Source organism: Hibiscus syriacus, unplaced genomic scaffold, assembly GCF_006381635.1.
Source record: "Hibiscus syriacus cultivar Baekdansim isolate YM2019G1 unplaced genomic scaffold, ASM638163v2 tig00117021_pilon, whole genome shotgun sequence".
NCBI lineage: Eukaryota > Viridiplantae > Streptophyta > Magnoliopsida > Malvales > Malvaceae > Hibiscus > Hibiscus syriacus.
The window spans coordinates 474,424-494,319 of NW_024063527.1; the positions used below are offsets into that span (position 1 = coordinate 474,424).

General features: G+C 33.9%; 2 protein-coding genes and 2 pseudogenes across 2 annotated transcripts; all 4 read right to left on the reverse strand.

Annotated features, from left to right (window-relative positions):
- Positions 1 to 1,931: 1,931 nt before the first annotated feature.
- On the reverse strand, positions 1,932 to 3,066 carry LOC120195826 (two-component response regulator ORR10-like). The gene is made up of 3 exons (XM_039197762.1): positions 2,775 to 3,066; positions 2,449 to 2,680; positions 1,932 to 2,362 (listed from the first exon to the last, which is right to left on the reverse strand). The coding sequence occupies exons 1-3, from the start codon at positions 2,881 to 2,883 to the stop codon at positions 2,167 to 2,169; spliced, it is 537 nt and encodes a 178-aa protein (XP_039053693.1). The 5' UTR covers positions 2,884 to 3,066; the 3' UTR covers positions 1,932 to 2,166.
- Positions 3,067 to 4,986: 1,920 nt separating this feature from the next.
- Positions 4,987 to 7,540, reverse strand: LOC120195903 (annotated as a pseudogene).
- Positions 7,541 to 8,591: 1,051 nt separating this feature from the next.
- Positions 8,592 to 12,601, reverse strand: LOC120195904 (annotated as a pseudogene).
- Positions 12,575 to 15,588, reverse strand: LOC120195905 (NADPH:quinone oxidoreductase-like). The gene is made up of 4 exons (XM_039197840.1): positions 15,492 to 15,588; positions 15,334 to 15,396; positions 14,201 to 14,494; positions 12,575 to 12,666 (listed from the first exon to the last, which is right to left on the reverse strand). Exons 1-4 carry the CDS (start codon positions 15,586 to 15,588, stop codon positions 12,575 to 12,577), a joined length of 546 nt encoding a protein of 181 aa, XP_039053771.1.
- Positions 15,589 to 19,896: the final 4,308 nt, after the last annotated feature.

The following is a 19,896-nucleotide window of genomic DNA, read 5'->3' on the forward strand; positions in this document are numbered from 1 at the left end:
ATGTTTTCTTCCATTTTCATGTAAGAAATTTGATTGGGTTTCTAGATCCACACTTCCCACTATTATCAATGTAAATGGAACTTCTAATTAAAAATTCCTTCAGCATATCACAGCATCTTTCAAATAATTTATAATGTGAATACGATATCTATTTAAAAAAAATTAACCAATTGATAATGTAAATACTTTTTACGATGTAGCTATTCGAACTCAATATATTCTTTTTTACCACTAAGACCACTTGATCTGTTTGCATGTATCAAATGTTAAATTAAATCATATGGTAAGACATTATATCTGGAAAATTATATAGCATTAGTGGAAATCGGTAGTTCTCTTATATGAAAATAAGTCTGGAAAAGTATTTGATCAAGTTAAAAAATTATGTGTTGGAGTGACATGATTTATGATTCAAATGTTATTTTGAAAATTGTAAAGTCAAATCAAATTTATGAAATTCAACTCGAGTAGAAGCTAGTTGAGTTGATGAAGTTTCTCTTTAAATTTAATTGTAATTGTGTTATAATATTAAGTACATATTGGTTTTAATTTAAATAACTTTTTCTAATCATATATATATATGTATATTATTTCATGAGTGAAAGTAAGATTTGTATGTTATTTAATAAATTAAATAATATAAAAATTATAATATACCCCTATATAGTGTTATTTGTAAATAAAAGTTCTGTTAGGATTAATTATTGATAGGAGTATAGTCCGATCTTACGCTTTCTGTCTATATACAGAGCTTTTTACGCGTGGATTTATTTGCAGGGATTACTTCCCATTACAGACACGCAGATGTAGACTGCATATGAAGATTGTTCAACTATGTATTTATTTATTTATTTATTTATTTATACATACATTGCATTTTATCTTTATTTTTAATTTTCTAACTGCCGGAGGTCTTCCACGAAAGCTGCTCTCAACCTGCGTTGGGGATCCTACTACCCTACCTCCCTTATCCCATTACACATGTGAATAGGGTTTTGTTGTTGTTGTTGTATTGATAGGAGCATAAAGGAAATTAATAAATTAGTGGGAAGAAAAAATTTACAAAAGAAAGTCAATCAAAGAATTAAATTATTTTTATAAAGTTGAGGAAATAAATTAAAAAAAATGTTAATACTAGGAATTGAAAATGTGGGTCCACATTTCAAGGAGGTTCATTTTCTGGGTCCTTGTATGTTTATCGAGCCAGAAGATGGAAAATCACAAGGACGAAATCAATGACCTGGAGAGCAGAATGAATTAAGCTCATAGTTCCTTGTAGCTTTCTATGATGAACCTGTATGGGATGTAATCCAGTTTTGGAAGTTTAAAACTTCATCATTATAATCAATACTAATTTACCATTTCTTACTTCTTGAGAAAATTCCCTATGAATCTTGTTTAAACTTTTCTTTCCCCTGATCGTTGCCTTTTACAGAACATATAAATAGTGTTTGGTTACTGAGAAACTGGAAAAAAAGGGAGCAATTAAAATACCTCGAGAATATTCATACAGAAAATTAAACATCTTGTTGATATGTGTCACTAGAACATTTGAAAAATAAGGACAGCCTTCAGGCATAAATCTTGAATTACAACATTTGGATGGATAGTCTTCAGACATACATTTGTATTTTAGACTCATCCCAAAAGATTGATAATAATGTTGATTTACATCGGTAAAAGTTACACAATTAATAATCTTTTCGGTTAAAGAATATTTTGATGATAATATTTTAAGTTACAACTAAAATAGTTATACAATTTACATTTATTGTCATGCTTTATCCTTTTTTTTCAAGCTTATGGTTGTAATCTAGATTCATTTGAAACACATTAGGATGAGAGAAGTAAAACTGAAAGTGTTGACACAAGCACAGAGAATGCGAATCTGTTGATGAAGCAACAAAATTGAGTTTATAATTTCCCTTGTGCTGATTTACATTTGGAAACATAGATTCCATGTAACCCTAAAGCATAATCAGGTAGCTCTCCCTCATCTCTAACATGAATCAAAATTCTATACCATGATTTTGTGTAAAACAAAGAATCTGACACTAGGAAGAACCCAGAGCTGTGTAGAATTGGTTCATTAAGTTTGGATCTCATCAACCCTTCATCCCACTTTGTATCCAGAAAACCAAGAAAATTTCCCCCAGGGTATGCAGATCAGACAACTTCCAATTCATTGTATCCTGCTCTTGTTCTACCGGGGGAATGAATATCTTCCAAGCCCTTCCTTTTATTAATGTTTGATCGCGTTTCTTCAGATCCAATTCCTTTCATGAGATGAGGCCTCAGCTTGTTTACATCTGATAATTGAACTGGCTTCAAAAAGAACTCTTCAGCTCCATCTTCCAAACATCTGTTGTCATGAAATTCACGTCAGATTATGATCAATCAAACATGAGAAAGAAAAGATTTAACCTTTTTTTAAAATGTTACACAAACCTGTTGATTCTTGATGGGATGTTCTCAGAAGACATGATAACAACTGGTATGTCTTTAAAAGAAGATTGTTTGATTCTTCTGAGGAGATCATAGCCTGTCATTCCAGGCATGCAATAATCTGTGATGATCAAATTCACTCCCACTTGTCGATCATCTTCTTCTTCGTTGTCAATACTCTCGTCATTCAATCCAAGAAACTCCAAAGCCTTGCTTCCAGAATCAACTGCAGTAACTGTAATAAAACACAAACATCAACAACCCATGTTCTGTGTCCGAATCAAACAAGTTCAGTTAAACACCTGTTCTGCAGAAAGAAAAAAGTTTACCTTGACAAGAAGAGGTCTTGAGAAGCTTCTCGATAAGTTTTCTATCAATGAGACTGTCATCAACAGCAAGAACATGGAACTGAGTCTGAGACTGAGTTGTCATTCCCATGATCGTTGAACAAAGAAAACCCAGAAAGGGGAAGGAGGAGAAGAAGAAGGTTGGATGAGGAGGAAGCAGAAAGGTGAGCTTTAAAAAGGTCGGCCATGGAAGAAAATCTAACAGTTTGTAAAGCAAGATCCAGCAGATATCATACAGAATCTGCAGGATTTTCTAGGTTGATTTTTGAATTGAACAAGAAGCAAAGATGATGCCCAGTATTCCATTTTTTAATCATTTTCTCCTCTTTCTCTCCCACTAACTGTAATATTCTCTTGGACCCTTCGATAAGTGCTTATGGATATAAGAAAATCAACGTGGCCTTTTCGCTTTACGGAAGGCTACTGTTTCAGACTTTTCCATGCACCCCTCTCTCTCTCTCTCAACCTATACATAATTATCACTTTTGTTTTGGTCATTTAACTTATTTTAAAAAATAAAAAATGTCATGGAATTAGTTTTACAATATTATTTAGTAATTTATAAAAATGGTTATTTTTAAAATTAGTTGATCCTATTCTTATTTGTAATAGGGATAGGGAGAGGGAGAGGTAAGATAGTAGGCTGCCCCCAACGTCAAGTTGAAAGCAGCTTCCGTGGAATACCTCCGATAGTCAAAATTATAAATTACCCACCGTAAGACTCGATCTCACGACCACAAAAACTAAGAGTTTTGCTCTCTTCCAACGGATAATTCAAAAGATAGTTACTTTTACAAATTCTCAATTGATTTAACTTTGCTCAAGGATCCTTTGGGGGAAACAAGTAAGCAAAAACAAAATATCTGTGGGCCTTTTCAATTGACTTAATACAGTAATTCGTTTATTTTGAAGGGAACATCTGTGGGTCCTTTTTATTGAGATTTTGGACAGGAAATTCAAATTATTAGGTTTCCAACGTCTTCTTTGTCCATCATTATTTTTAAAATTTCTAATTTCACAAGCAAAAAAAAAAAATTAAAATAAAACATGTGCAAGACATTTTGATGTGATTCAATTATGTGTATTCTACATATGAAAAAAGTAATAATTTATTATAGATATAGAGACCATAAAAAATATAAATATATAATACCTTATATATCTTAATACCAAGTTTATATAAAAAATATTTTGTATCCCAAAATACTCTCTAAAATTTAATTTTTCGAGCATAAACTCCAAAAAATTACAGATACTACAACAAAATATTTTTTATGATAATTCTCTCATAGTTCTAAAGTTTAGGAAACATCTTATATGTATTATAAGAAACAAAATTATTCACTTAAAATACTTATTACATAAATAAATTTAATCACTAAATAATCTTTAACTTATATTTTAGTTAGAATTTGAGTCGATATTTAACGGTATTATATTCTTACTCTACTAGCTGACACGCATCACACATTAGGAAATTCTAGATGATTCAATACACTATTTATATGGACTTAGTCAACGATTTCTACCCCATAATGTGTGTTTTCATCTTATAAAGTTATAAGATTGATAATAATTTTAGTTTTAATCGAAAATATTACACTATACGATAAATTTTAACTTAAAATATTATATTATCCACTTTAAAATTTTATACAATTAATAATAAATTCAATACATAAAGAAATGTTATACGAGTTTCTTGAGAATAACCTTTTAAATTATAATTAAAATAATTATAAAATTTACATAATTTATTATAAAAATATAATATTTTTGGTTTTAACTTAAAATATTTTCTAATTTACTCTATAAAGTTACACACTTGATAAAATTATTAGGATTTTTTTAAGCCTTACATAAACGCAAACAAACACTAGCATGTATTCCAAATATGAACTGCAAGAGCTGTTCATTTTTATAAGCTGGATAAAATAGACGTCCACTGCCAACAGTAAGAAGCAAAGCTTACTGAATCAGCACAACCCCATGAAAGAGAAAGAATAGATTTTATTCCAGACTGAAAGAGATGATTAAAACCCAGATTCAGTACTTTTCACAACTACAAACGCTAACGAACAGAAATACCAAGAATCATGACATATCGAGTTCAAGCTTAATCGCTTCATGCACGTACTCAACGAGCCCTCAGGCAAAGTCTCTCAGAGAATCAAACTTGATCTCTCGCGAGATTTCAATGGAGCTTTCATGAAAGACCAACAACCTTTCCGGTGGTGGTGTCGAGATCGATTTCGTAAAAGCATGGCCTTGTTGGTAGTCCTGGCATCGTGCTCATTGTACCAACTAAAGGATAAATGAAACCGGCTCCTATACTGGCTCGCACATTCCTTATCGGTAAGCTAAATCCGCTTGGTGCACCCTTCTGTGCCGCATTGTGCGAAAACGAATACTGTGTTTTCGCCATGCAGATCGGCAGACCGGAAAACCCTTGTTTGGTGTACATCTCAATCTGTTTCTCAGCCTGATTTGAGGACAAAATAATGATCATGTCAATGGGGAAACTGTTGATCAGTTCTTGAATATACTTGGTCATTAAACCCGAATTCAATTTGGATATTTTCGGTTTTGCACTCCGTGATCCAAAAAATCAAAAAACAGACCTGAGGTGAGTTTGGAACATTTAATATGCAATACAAATCCGAACGGAATAAGGAACAGAACTCATGCGAACTAAAAAAGACGAGAACTCTGATAGACAGTAAATAAATTCGAGTAATGATGTGCGCAAGATCAAAGCCACGTTAGCTTGGAAGGGTTGTCGTGGAAGAAATCGATTAAAGATGTATTAGGAGTTTACCTGTTCGGAGTATTCGACCCCACTGGCACCGTATGACCTTGCAGTCGCCTCGATTTTCTCTTTAATACTAATATCCAAAGGATACAGGAAATTTAGTGGCTGATTCACACTTGCACAGGCCTTCTGAACTGCAACTCCAAGTTCGACCTGACAAAAATAAAAGTTGTTACTCACTGAAAACTTCACGTTAACTTCATGAGACTGGTTTTACATAACTAGATACAAAGCACCTATTTAGTAACAGGTAGAAAGGGAAATATATCCGAACTCGAAGTGTAACTCAAATGTAGAAAGCTCGAACGATTTAACCTCATTACTTCGCTTAAAAGAACCTATTTCAAATGGTCCAAGGCGCTTTTCGATTTAGTAAAATATGATGACCCAGAATGTGGAGGAATTTCACAAAGAAATCCGGTGTCTCGGTGGTAAACAATGAAGTCAGATCTGGATTAATGTCTAGAGTAAATGGCACATTAAGAAATTGCAGATTTAAAAGATGGAAACCACAGAGCATTGGTTCTTTGCTCCAACTCTTCGTATTTTCTTTAACTACCTATGTCCAACATATTACGGTCACTGGTATGGGAATATCCGACACACCTGTTGGACACAAACTCATATCCGACAAACCAGAGTACGAATAACGTAAAAGAGATGCTATGTGCAAGACAGAGTAGGTAATTCTATTTCTATATGCGCCTTTGACTGCATCACTATGCTTTTACGGAAACTAACAGACGGGGAGAAGGAACGAACTGCTCCTTTACCACCATGAGCATGATGGGTACAGATTACAGCATCAAATGCCCCAGCGGCCATAGATGAATGTATAACAGCATTCATTTCTGCTTCAGTGTCGGTCGAGAATTTGTTCACAGCGACAACAACATTTACACCATAGGCCTTAGTGTTTACAATATGCCTGGCCAAATTAACACAACCAGCTTCAACCAAAGAAACGTTTTCGTTTAACTAGGCAGGATCGAGAGGCTTCCCTGCAACAACTTCTGGTCCGCCACCATGCATTTTCAAGGCCCTTATTGTTGCCACGATAACAGCACAGTGAGGTCTTAGACCACTGTATCTACACTTGATGTTCATGAACTTTTCTGTTCCAATATCGGCACCAAAACCTGCTTCGGTGACCACAAACCCTCGCGGTCCAACCAGCTTCAATGCAATTTTATCAGCTACAATAGATGAATTACCATGAGCAATGTTTGCAAACAGACCAGCATGTACAAGAACAGGGGTTCCCTCGAGGGTCTGCATCAGAGTAGGGTTAATGACATCCTTCATGAACAATGTTAAAGCACCCCCGACACCAAGATCATCAGCAGTTATAGGGTCACCAGCCTTGCTATTTCCAATCACCATTTTTCCGAGCCGCTCTCTCATATCAGCAAGAGATGTTGTCAGGCTAAAACTGCCATTATTTCACTAGCAACTGAAATATCAAATCCTGTTTCCCTCACCATCCCTTTTTCTTCCGGGCCTTGGCAACGGTGATTTTTCTCAAAAACCGATCATTTACTTCCATCACTCTTCTCCACGTAATAGAATTGGGTTCAAATATATAAATAGTCACTAATCTTTGAGTAATTTTTTTATTAAAATTTCAAAACTAATAAATTAATCATTAACGTCATTGATTTATAATTAATTGATCACTCGCAGTTAATAGTTATTACATAGAATGTTAATGTCATACTTTACAGCCACATTTACTGTACTTCGACTTCAAACAAATATTTTTTTGATTAACTCTTTTCCCGTTTCCCACCTTTCTTTATCTTCTTCTTTTTTCATCATCTTTCAAATAACCACACCATTGATTGTCCTACATTGTATCTGTAACATTATTACTTTAGTACATCCCAATCAACACAACCCGAGAATCTGGGCAACACGCCGGTCTTATACCACACATTTGCAAACGAGAAGTTCAGTGGTCCGATTCCGACAAGTATCGGTAAAGCTTAAAACTTACTCGAAGTGCTTTTCCTCAACAATCAGCTTACAGGATGTTCGCCATACGAGATTGGTAACCTGAGTCAAGCAACCGTGTTCGATGACGGAACGATTCCCACACTCGTTCGGGTGCTTGAAAAGCATTGAGCCACTCAACTTAGCTAGCAATGAGTTCCATGGGGAAGTACTCGAAATCGTTTGTAAACTCCAAAAACTTCAGAATTTGTCCTTGTCGAACAACTACTTCACCCAGCTTGGCCTTGCATGTAGGAACTTGATATTGAAGAAGATACTAGATGTTCGAAACAACTGTATCTTGGACTTGCTGGATCAGAGATCAAAAGCCAAGTGTGCTGCATTTTTCTCGAGAAAATTCAAGTTCGGCGGTGAAATATGGGGTTGAATCCGTGGATTCTTCTTCCCCATCCCCGAGAACTTATATTGATGCTTGTGAAATATGGGGTGTATGATTGTTGATGCTTGTAAACTATTTTTTTGTACGTGTTTAACGAGAGTTCCAATAGGTAATCATTGTAGGTTAAATTGGTGGTTTGTGAATGATGAATGTTAAAAGTGAATTAGCTAGTATGATAAATCATTTGAAGGTTTTTTTTCTTTTTAACTTAGATTGATGCTTGTGGATAGTGTTTATGATTCTAAGTTTCTTGTTTGTTGGGTATAACATGCATGTTTGATGTTTCAGAAACTTGAAACGCAGGTAGGTGATTTCTTGTGGTCTAAGAAGTCCAATTTGGTGCATGGATTTTTAAATTAATGATTTTAGTAACCTTTAATGGAGAATTGAAGAAATACCAACTTTGAATTTTGGTCAAAAATGACATTTAAAGGGATTAAATATGATAGAAGAGAAGCACAACATTTTCATCTTCCACATAAGCAAACTAAAATTTTGGGGGGGTCAGCCCCTTTCAATTACTGTGCATTATTATTTGAAGCTGAACCCAAATAATTTTCAGTTCCAAGAAATAACTCAATCCCAATGTCTATGTTTTCACCATTTCAATTCATTTACATTTGAATCAAGCTTTAGTGACTGGTTTGTATTAACCTAAACCTGTCACTATAACATAACATATATATATATATGTATATATTTTATCTGCAACTTTAGAATAAGGGAGAAAAAGAGAGGGCAATAACCTAATCCCGAGGTATGAAGGCGTGTCCTGTGTCGTTGTAGATCGTCCTCCGTGGTCGTTCACATGATCGAAAATGATAACCTTTTGGCTTTTAAGCACTCGCATATCTGGAAAACAATCAAATATACATGAATGGACACTGGTTCCAAGTTGAAGGTCTATATCAAATGTATATTTTCATGTGTCCTCTACGAAAACTTTGAAGATGAAATCCTGAAAGCGTTTTGAGTATTGCTTTGGATCGACAGCTGAAATCGAAGTTGGATCGTATTGCATTGATTTATATGCATGCTCGAGCTTATAGTCTTGTAGGATGTCGATTATACCGAAAAAGAGGATAACATCATAGCATACACCAGTCGGTTCCCCAACAAGCTGAGTTTCATCATTTTTCCTCAGCATCTTTTCAACCCGTGCAGGCATGTTTATACCTAATCGAATAGATCTCCTGCATTATCAATTTGAAAGATCAACCGTCAATTTGCAACCATTTGAAAATGTGTAACTTATAAATGAGTGTTCGAAAACAAAATCATTCATCTTACCCTGGGGGTTCACTATCCGCCTGATCCTTTCCAGCTTGAGATAGTCGTGGAGCTTCTTCACTTTCATGGTCTCCATTTCCTGCAAGTAGATCCAGAAACATATCCTATTCGGTTAAGCAGCCATTGGTATGAAAGTCCCAAAACATTTTAATACCAGAGATCATTAGAAATAACCAGTAGGTGAGACAGCTCCAGAAGTAAGAGCGTGGGAACTTCTCGAAAGTGAAAACCGATTAGAAGACTGTAGTCCATAATTCTCTCTTGTTCGAGCAACTCGCAATCTTTATCAACTTGCCTTCATGAAGGGAAACTTGATTCAGAAAAGAACAGTTGAAAAGTCCATGCTTAACACCCCAAAAGTTATGAAGGTACTATAAATTTCAACCCTCTGCAATATCCTACAACAGTTTGGTCTTGCCAATTGCAGCTTAACCATAATTTTCGATAAAACTTGTACGCAGACCCATATCCAACACTCACACCCGAGTTCAAGTAATATAGGTTAAAGAAATGATGAACCTATTAAGGAAATAGGATTTAGAAAAGATAATCACCTGCAGAACTCTTCGAACCATATTTTCTCCAACCGAAATAAATAATTGAGATCAAGGTCTTTGAGGGTTGTTGACGGATCAATTTCTGATTCAGGTTCAAAAGTTGTGCGACCATGGGATGAACCTTTCAAATCAAAGCGCCTATGAATGGTGTATTGAGTACATAATAGATTCCCCATTATAACAAACCACCTGATTCATTGATCCCATATGAACAATGGATGAGAATGGTTTCTGAGGCTTTATGCTGTAAGTTAAAGTTTCGTAACATTGACATTACCTTCTTCTGAGATGTCCCGGTTAATTTCACGCAATGAAGACCATAAAACTTGGTGACTAGAGTGTTATCAAAGGACCGAACATGATTATAGTAGGCTGGAAGCATCCTTATGAGCACCTGAAAAGTGTCTTCACTAGGATTCGTAAACATTTAAAGCACTTGAAATTTCATGATGAAATGAATGGGGAGAGACCGATTATTGTCATCTAGAAAAAAGTTTTAAAGATTTATGATGACCCTTATGACACATAAAAGTTTTGTTTCCAATACAAAATCTACGAGAAATTGCAGTTGAATACAAAGCTACATTATAATTTCTGAATTCAACAGCAAAAGTGCAATAGGAAGAACAATTGACTCTTACTTTTCCTTCTGCCTTCTTTATCGTCATTATCATGTATTTGTCATCATTGGTCAAGTAAAAGAAACTTCCACTTTTTCCGGGCGATGATAGTTCCCGAAGGGCATCATTCCCGCATATCGAAATCATGTAATCAGCTGCATCCACATCGAACAATTTCCTAAGGGTTCTGAAAATGTAAAAAAAATTACATGTTAGGAACTACTTGTAACCGCATAATATGGTTCCAAATTCATATGATATAGTTCTAGTTTCATTACCATGTAATGAATTGCTTAGTAGGTTTCCATTTGCTTAAAAGCTACCTTCATTAGTGCCTAAAGTAGTTGTACCATAAGACTAAATTGTTCTGCAAAGAATGTTTATCTGTTGTGAACAAGTAGATGATCCAGTCTAACCTGAACACAAGTGGGCAATAATCCTTCCACCTGAATTCGCTAGATTGATGAGGCGGAGTGTGCTTGGATCCTTCGGGTGAAAATTTGGTCCATATTTTTTCCTTAGGATCAAAAGCCGAGGGATATAGCTGGACCAGGTCTTCCAACTGAGTGTCTACAATACAACCAGAGAATCAATACGTGCATGATAACAACATAAACCAATATATCTCAATACTGAAACAAGTTGGAGATCAAAAAATCTTCAATTCAAACTGAACTGCAAGTGATGACCCTCTAAAGCAAATGAAATGAGTCAAATGACAACAGTAAATAAGGGAATAAAGACTCCATGAACTTGACATGCTTAGTTTAAAGGGCAATGCACATGCCAAAAACAAGTGATATTGACATTAACGCAGTGCACCTACCTAGAAAAACCAACGTTCGAACAACATTCGAATTTCAATACCGGAGGAAAGTACATTACCTAATACCAAGTTGCAAATTGAGCATTAGCTCATAATTCTTGTGCCCTTTCGATATTGTTTGCCCCTGCCTCTTTGTCATCATCTTAAACCTTATGCAACTCCCTCTTGAAATTGAATCTTCTAGACAAGACTTTCAATTCCATCATCACCATCCTTGGAATCCCCTTCACTAGTAGCTGAAACATCATACATATCAGAACTCCAACTTGGACAATTCAACTTCCCATCCGACATTCTCCTTTGCCTCCCATCAGTACTTTTCCTCATTCCAGGCCAATGTGGTATCTTTTTTGATGGCAAGATTGACATCCTCTCACCTGGACATATCTTACAATCTTTCAAATACTCCGAACATACAATTCGAGGATCCCAATTTGGATTCTCCGTTGAAGAATCCGAAGGATTATAACTCCCATTCATATCCTTACCATCCTTACTCCAAACGCCAACATAAAAACTCCCATCTGGAAATATGAAAGTCCCATTTCCTTTAGGAAAACCATCCTCCCAAGAACCCTCATAACTACTGCCATTACTCCACACCAATATTCCATTCCCATTCACTAACCCATTCCTCCATTCACCGTCATAATGATTCCCATTTTGCCATTGGTACTTCCCTCGTCCCTCCTGGTATCCGCTTCGCCATTCGCCTTCGTAGAAATCCCCATTGTAGTAATTCTTAACCCCTTGTCCATGTTTAAGGTTCATAACCCAAGAACCTTTATAAGAGTCCCCTGAAAAACCTGTAAAAGTCCCTTGGCCATCCATAAAACCACTCTTGAATTCACCTTCATAGGTGGCACCTGAAGGCCAACAGAACTTCCCTTTTCCCATGATCTTCCCTTTAAACCATTCACCAACATACATGCATCCATCGGTCCATAAATATTTTCCATTGCCATGAGACAAACCATCACACCATTCACCTATATAAAAGTCACCCTTTGGGAGGACTTTTTCAACATAGCGAACTTCACCGGAACCAGCCTCTTCCTCATCGACATGAGCAACAGCCATTGCTGTAAATATGCTTATTGCTTTCTTCTTTGCTGCTACTTGTGATTTCTTTACTTTAGTTTCCAGGGCCTTTCTAAAGCCAAGCTTTTTGCTCATTCTATGTGTAAGCAAACAAAGGCTATATCTTCCTTCAAACTCTGCATTCCTTTTTCTTTCAAAAAATAACCCAATAATCAAAAAAATATGTCTCTATCCGTGTTTCTTCTCAATGTGGGGTTTTGAGGAAGACCAACAAAACAAAGAAAAACATCTCTGGAACCTCACATTGAAGATGGAAAAAGGACGGAATGTAATCGTCTACATAAAACAAAATCAACACAAAAAGGGGAGAAAAAACTCAATCTTCTTTATTTTTATTTTTTTTTTCTTTTGTTTCTGATTTTGTTAAAAAATTAAAAAAAATGGGTGTTTTCAGATTTAAAAAAAAAGAGAGAAAAAAAAGATAAACAAATTTACAAAGAAATGGGATCTGTTGTATTGAAGAAGTTCGGTAAAATGAATGGCTTTTTTGTTGGTTCTTTGTTTCTGGGTACTTTCTGGTTTGGTTGGAACAAAAACCTAATTTCTTAGATTCACGGATTTGGCTCCAAAAATGTCTAGCAAACCAAACAGTTGGAGAGGGAGTCGAATTAGAAAGAGTGGTGATGATTTGATCGCCATTTTTAGTGTCTGAATATCTCCCCATTTTAGCACTAATTTTAGTACATTACTCTTTCATTGTCGTTAACTAACAACCATTCTTCTTATATTGTTTTTTTTTTTTAGATTTTGTTGTATTTTTCTATAATTCTTTATAAAATATTTTTCATAATTAAAATTTATCTTAATGTTTGAATGAGTAATCATTTAAGTATAGTATATTAATATTTTAATTTTTAGTTAAAATATTTTTTAAAATTAAAATCGTTAGCTAATTGATGATCATACTTCTTATTATTTGAATAAATTTATGTGAAATAAAATATTTATGTGACATTATCAGATGTGATTAATTAAATAGTTGACATATCATATTAGATTTTTTTGTTAAATTAGTTAAAATTAATTTTTTATAAAATTAATTACAACTATTTAGATTATGTCACGATTAAAATTTAAAAGAAATAAATTTTATCTATCATAAAATTCAAACTGAGTAAATTAAGTGGGGGGAGATTGCTCACTTAACCACTTTGGCCAAATTATTAATCATGTTATATCTTTTGGGTAAAATACGCAAATCGTTTTTAATTATAAGATGTTATTTTATTGAATCTCTTACTATTAAAAATTATAAAATGATATTTTAATTATATGATATTGTTTTGTTAAGTCTATGACTATTAAAAGTTACAAATCTCCCAACTATAGGATGTTGTTTTGTTGAGTTTTTGACCATTAAAAGTTATAAAATGATCATCTGAATATTTATATGTTTTAGACTCATATTTTTTTTGTTAAAAAATTGGTGGACTCATCTTTTTTTCGTTAAAAAATTAGTGTCGTCGTCTGAGTTAGAATTTAACATGTTGATTGGGATAAGTTAGAATCTTATCCTAGAATCGTTTGAGTTGGATTTTGTGAATCAACTCTTCGTCTACATTATATCATCGAACCAATGCTTGGAATTTTATATCGTCGAGAAATCGATTCAACGCATAGGCGCAATGCTCGTAAACAATGGACTGCCAAATGTGTATAGTTTTGTTTTTTTCCCTTGTCCGAGTAGGATTTGGTTATTAGTACATCAAATTGCACCATTACAATAGGAAATCCAAAAATCACAGCAAATTCTATCCGCCACAGTAACAAAGGAACAATCGAGATGGAGATTTGTCTACTTAGTTTTTACCTCGGAGTCGCAGGGTAAATGCTTGCAAGGATAGAAGAACTTCCTTTATCTTCTCCTTCGACGATGGATCGATAAGGTTGCCATCGCTATCAAACTTTGCCGGAGGCTGAAACGTGTTCAAGTAAAACTCGGGCTTATTGATGAAATGGAGATCGAGATAAATCCCAATTTGTCGAAGATGATAATGCGACCGAGCACCACCGAAGCCTCCTCCGGCGCTTATGATGGCAGCCGCTTTATCTCCCCATACGTTTGGTAGTCTTGAAGCACAGTCAATTGCATTCTTCAGAGGTGCTAGAATGGGGCACATAATAACGTAATGTGATATAGCTTGCTTTGATATAGAGTGATTAATCAAAATTTATGAATAGTTATTCATCTTATATAGATATTCGTTTATTAAGCTAAATAAACAAGTATAAACAGAATTTGTTATGTTTTATCTGATAAGCACACAAACATAACATCGATGTATGTTCGATTAGTCTATGTTTATGAATAAGTTCGTTTATTTACTTGTTAACCTTATATTTCTTTGGGTAAACTACTCAGTTGACCACTTAACTATTTAGCCCTTTTACTTTTGACTTTTGCCATCGATCTTTCAATTTTGTCAATCACACCATAACTATTTAATTGTTTCAATCAAGCCACATAACTATAATTATGACAATTCTTTTTATCTATCACGCATCATTTTCGTCAACTGTTAACAGTTAGTGACTTGATTGAAACAACTAAATATTATGTGGTGTGATTGATAAAATTGAAAGATCAATGGAAAAATTAAAAGGATTAAATAGTTAAGTGGTCAACTGAATAGTTTACCTTATTTCTTTTGGAGTTCAAATACCGAAGAGTTTGGAGTTCAAATAGCGAAGAGGAGGGAGATTAACGAGTAGTGGTGTAATTTCAACATTTTAATGAACATATTTCCAAACGTTAAATATGAATATTAAACAAACGCATTTGTAAAAGTTAAATCAACATGTCCACAAAAATTACATATAAACACCTTAAAAAAATAAATAAATAAACATGAATGATGGATGGAGGAGGTGAGATCAGATATCCTTGAAATTTTCAAATTCTTTTATTTTTTAGAATTTTTTTATATAATTTCTTTAATGGACTCCTTGAAATGTCGATGTATTCCATCTGAATCCCATTAATGGACTCCTTAGTAATCTCCAAAGCTGAAATACAAAAACAAAAATCAACATTGACAGAGAACCAAATGAAAATCCCAAAGCCGAAAGAAACAAATTAAAGACGGACCGAAAACACTTGCCGGTTTGAATTAAGCCTCTGTTAAAAGAGCCTTTCCTTAAAGACTCACAAAGTGAAGCCACTTTGATCACCGGTTTTGCGGCTACAACAGCTTCCATTGCTCTCCGATCTCTTAAAATCTCTCCGGTCGCCCTGGATAACGTACTTACGCTGATATATATAGAAGGGTCAATGGACGAGATTTAACAGAAGAAACGTGTGATGAGGTTTGAGTTTTGATGGTGTGATTAGAATAATTGGATAGTTACGGCCAGATTTGTGCACCAATGGAAATCTAGAATAGAATAATGAATAAAGAAGCTTTCTTTCTCGTTCTTGTTTCTGAAGTGGTGGAGACGCTGCTGCAGCTTTTGGGATATTAGATAGAAAAATGGAAGATCCACTTGTGGTGGAATTCATTCTTAAAATAAAACATACAAGGGTAAACTACACAATGGTCTCCTTATTTTTTATCTGTCTTATTCTAGTCACTGGTTTTGAAAAAGTAATGTTTTTGTCATTTCTATTATTGGTTCATTATATTTTGGTCACTGCTCCATCAACTATCGTCAGTTTGATGACATGATATGTTAATAAATATTGATTTAATTTGACCTTAAACCTTAGATAAATATTAATTTGACCCTAAACCTTAGATAAAATATTAATTTAACCTATTGAACTTTAGATAAAATATCAATTTGATACTTAAATCCCATCAAGGTCTTCGTTGTTCGCCTTCATTCATCACCGTTGCTTGTCATCGTCAGATGAATGTTTCCAATTCAATCATTTTTTACTTTCTCAACATGAATATGATGTTTGTTTTATTGAAAAATATTTTAAATTTTACAAATGTAGTTTAGAGCCCTCCATATTATTTTAAAAATACATTATAATATTAAATTTATCGTTAAATTTTTTTAAATAAGAAATACAAAAAATCAAAATTTATAACCATGAAAAAAATTATATGCAATCATACCAACTTTATCGGCGGATTTTGATAAATTGTAAGTTATAATTTTATCGATATTATAATATAAAATTTTGATAAATTTTATATAAATTAAAGTACTATCGTTGTACTAAATGTATCATAATATTTTTTTTTGTCCTCCCAGTTTCAAGGCTTAGTCTTAACTAATTCGAATAAATTCGTGTTACACACACTGACTTTGGTGGGTGAGTCTCCCAACAAGGATATTCTGCATACACAAGGATTCAAGTTCGAGACTTTACTTAAACGATATCAAGTTATATACTACTTGAACCAACCCTTGTTAGCATAAATGTATCATGATATAAATTTATATCTAGATTATGATATAGTTTTAAATTTTTGATGTTCTTATTTTAAAAGAAATGTAACAAGAAATTTATTATTATGATTTATTTTTACAAAAATTTGAAGGATTTTAGATTAGATTTATGATATTTGATATATTTTTTTGATGAAACAAACGATTCACATTTAAGATATTAAAAATTAGTAAACTAAAAGTTTTAGGGTCTAATGATCATTAGCGATTACAGTCAACAATAACTGGTGACGACAACCAACAGTGATAGAAAATAGTGACGGACGTCGACAATAATTTTAATTGGATTTAGGGATTAAATAAATATTTTATTTAAATTAACTATATAAATAAACTAATGTTAATCATGAACGAGTTTGGAGATAAACACATCTACCAATAGATGCCTGGATTCATAAACAGGCACAATAATAGAACACAACCCAAATTGTGCAATGCATGCATCTGTCTCCAACATAATAGAGAAGTGACTTCTAATTGAGTTTCAGATGTTATGGCTTTCTCTCTCTCTCTCCTCTCACCAACCCGTTTCTTTTAGTGTTTTTTATTTTTCTTTCTTTCTTTTTAATAATTCAGATTTGTGTAGTTAGAGAAAGTTTAATTATTTATTGAATCAAATTAACTACACGGATCCAAAAATGTTAATTAAAAGTGGTATTTTATAGTTCTTCCTGTAAATCATTTTCTCATTCTCAAAATTTCAAGGTAATTTTTATAAAGAATTATCAAAGTTTTGAAGATATATGCCACCTCTTTGAAGCAGGCTAGCCATCGAGATCCCAGTTAAAGCAGGATGACAAATTTTCTTAGATAATACAGTTGAAAATTATTTTCTCAATTAGGATGAAACTAATAATGTACGAGGAAGACGGTTGGATTATCTGATATCTTTAAAAAGACGTTTGGAAGACACGATGTCTTTTAAGTTGATATTCTATTATTTTACCGTAATTGAGAAAATATTTTTTCTCAAACACCCCATACTAGCTAATTTTTTAAAACCTTTATCCCATCAAATTTGTCAAACAATTACAGTGATCACAAGACAAGTATATGGCCGAGCTGGCGGATCCATGCTTGACAGTGCTTACTCTGATTTTAATTTATATTATCCCTTATTAATATATATTTGCCTTGAAAAATATTTTTAAATTCGTTATTATGACCGGGGCTAATTGGATGTAAAGGATGATTAACTCATGGTTCCTAAAGGAGCATTAAACATCTGCCCCCAAAAGAATTAGTTGTTTTGGGGGGGGGGGATGGTAATTCTGCTACGGATTGAAGGCGAAGGCTTCCTTCATTTTGCTTCCTCAAAACTAAAACTTATCTAACAACATCAGGGTTAATGCAATGGTGGGGCAGAGATTGTTTCCTTGTATTCATGTTTTGTTTAGGACAGAAGAGTAATCATCTTAAATTTTGAATTTTCTTTTATTAATCGTTTGTTGATCGTGCTTACTTTATAATTTTATTTATATCAATCCTATAAAAAATCTCGAATATGCTAGTGTTGGTTTTTTAATCTTCGAGTAGTGTTCGGCGGCATCAACCCGAAGATCTCCCTGACCTTTGAACCTAGAAGCTTTCTTGATTTTCAGCCGCAACTTCTCGTTTATGCTTTTCTTCACTTGGACACCAATTACTCATTGGTCGAAAATATCAGAGCAAACTACAGAGATTTTTCCCATTTCAACTGATTGATTTGCTTTAGTCCCTCCCTCCCTCCCATGTTTTGCATCTTACATTCTTCTTATGTATTATACTCTTAGATGTAGGGACGGATGCATAATTTTAAGTTAGAGGGTAAATTTTAACCTATAAAATTTTAAGAAGAAGAAAACATATTTTCAATAAAAATATGATAATTTTAGATTTTAAAAGAGGACGACCGTCCCCACCCACTCCCCTAGGTCCATCCCTGCTTGGATGGAACAAATAACAAATGCATAGTGTACATTGGTGTGTTGATAAGCATCCCATTGCCTTTTGGTCTCAACCCATATTTAGATATGGTTGCATCCATTCACAGGCACATTGAAACTTTGAAAAGTCAGATTTGGGTTTGCTTCAGGACTTGTATCTTTACTGAGATATTCCATCTTCTTAGGAAGGGCAGCTGTTTGCTTTTCTATACCAACTTTTAATGCTTTAGCAATTGAGATAAAAAAAAGAGTACAATTCAGCATTGAATGGTTATGTTAGCACAGCTTGATCTTGTTTTTGTTATTCGATTACTTCAGTCAATACTTAACTTCATTGTGGACTTCTGTTTTTGTTATTAGAAGTTGAATTCCAAAACATCTAAAACTTAACGAAAGAAATTTACCCCTTGACACTGAAGGCCACTGCAATTCCAATAAACGGTGATCAAACACTGCTATTTGGCTACAAACAGCCAAAATTTTATTCAATTTGTTAGTAGGCCACCAAGCTTCAAGGTTCTGTTAGCTAACATTCGTTAACACATAGCGGAGGTGGCGGCTAACTCACCGCTCATTCGTACCCTGTGTGCTGAACTTGCATTCGTAGAAGCGAAGAAGAGGGGCAGAATTTACAAGGAATACATGTGCTGCACTAAGATTCATGTTGCTCGGTGTCGAAACGATTTTTTTCTTTAAAGTGAGAAAGTGAAAACCACATTAATTTTTAATTTACCTCTTTTTAATTTAAAAACAAATGTGATTTAAAAGACCTCTCGTTTCTGTCGAAACGATTTTTTCTTAAAGGTGAAAATGTGAGATTTTAAAAACCACATTAATTTTTAATTTACCTCTTTCAACTGATTTTTAATTTAAAAACAAATGCGATTTAAAAACCTCTCGTTTCGAAAAATTTTGGATTTCCTTTACGATCGAAAAAAAATACAGTTCAAAGATTCGCCATCCATCTTTGATTAGGGTGTGATTGGGCACCCAAAATTGTTTGTTATTTTAAATAAAAATTAATTTTTATTAAAACAACAAATTAAGGTATGCGTTACCAAAATCCGAGTTCGGGAGTCGGTTACGTGCAGGGAAGGATTAACACCCCCACAACGCCCTAAAACGGTACCTAGTTGATTAATTAACGTCTTTGCAATGAACTTTACAAATTCGAATTTAT

What these genes read in the sequence shown, in the direction of transcription:
- LOC120195826 (XM_039197762.1), bottom strand. Translation starts at nt 2,883, where the DNA reads ATGGGAATGACAACTCAGTCTCAGACTCAGTTCCATGTTCTTGCTGTT. An exon ending in CAAGACCTCTTCTTGTCAAG is followed by an intron (nt 2,681 to 2,774) that starts GTAAACTTTTTT and finishes GTTTTATTACAG; the next exon opens with TTACTGCAGTTGATTCTGGA. An exon ending in ATCCCATCAAGAATCAACAG is followed by an intron (nt 2,363 to 2,448) that starts GTTTGTGTAACA and finishes TCATGACAACAG; the next exon opens with ATGTTTGGAAGATGGAGCTG.
- LOC120195905 (XM_039197840.1), bottom strand. Translation starts at nt 15,588, where the DNA reads ATGGAAGCTGTTGTAGCCGCAAAACCGGTGATCAAAGTGGCTTCACTT. An exon ending in CAGAGGCTTAATTCAAACCG is followed by an intron (nt 15,397 to 15,491) that starts GCAAGTGTTTTC and finishes TTTGTATTTCAG; the next exon opens with CTTTGGAGATTACTAAGGAG. An exon ending in ATTTACCCTGCGACTCCGAG is followed by an intron (nt 12,667 to 14,200) that starts GTAAAAACTAAG and finishes TGTTTTATGTAG; the next exon opens with ACGATTACATTCCGTCCTTT.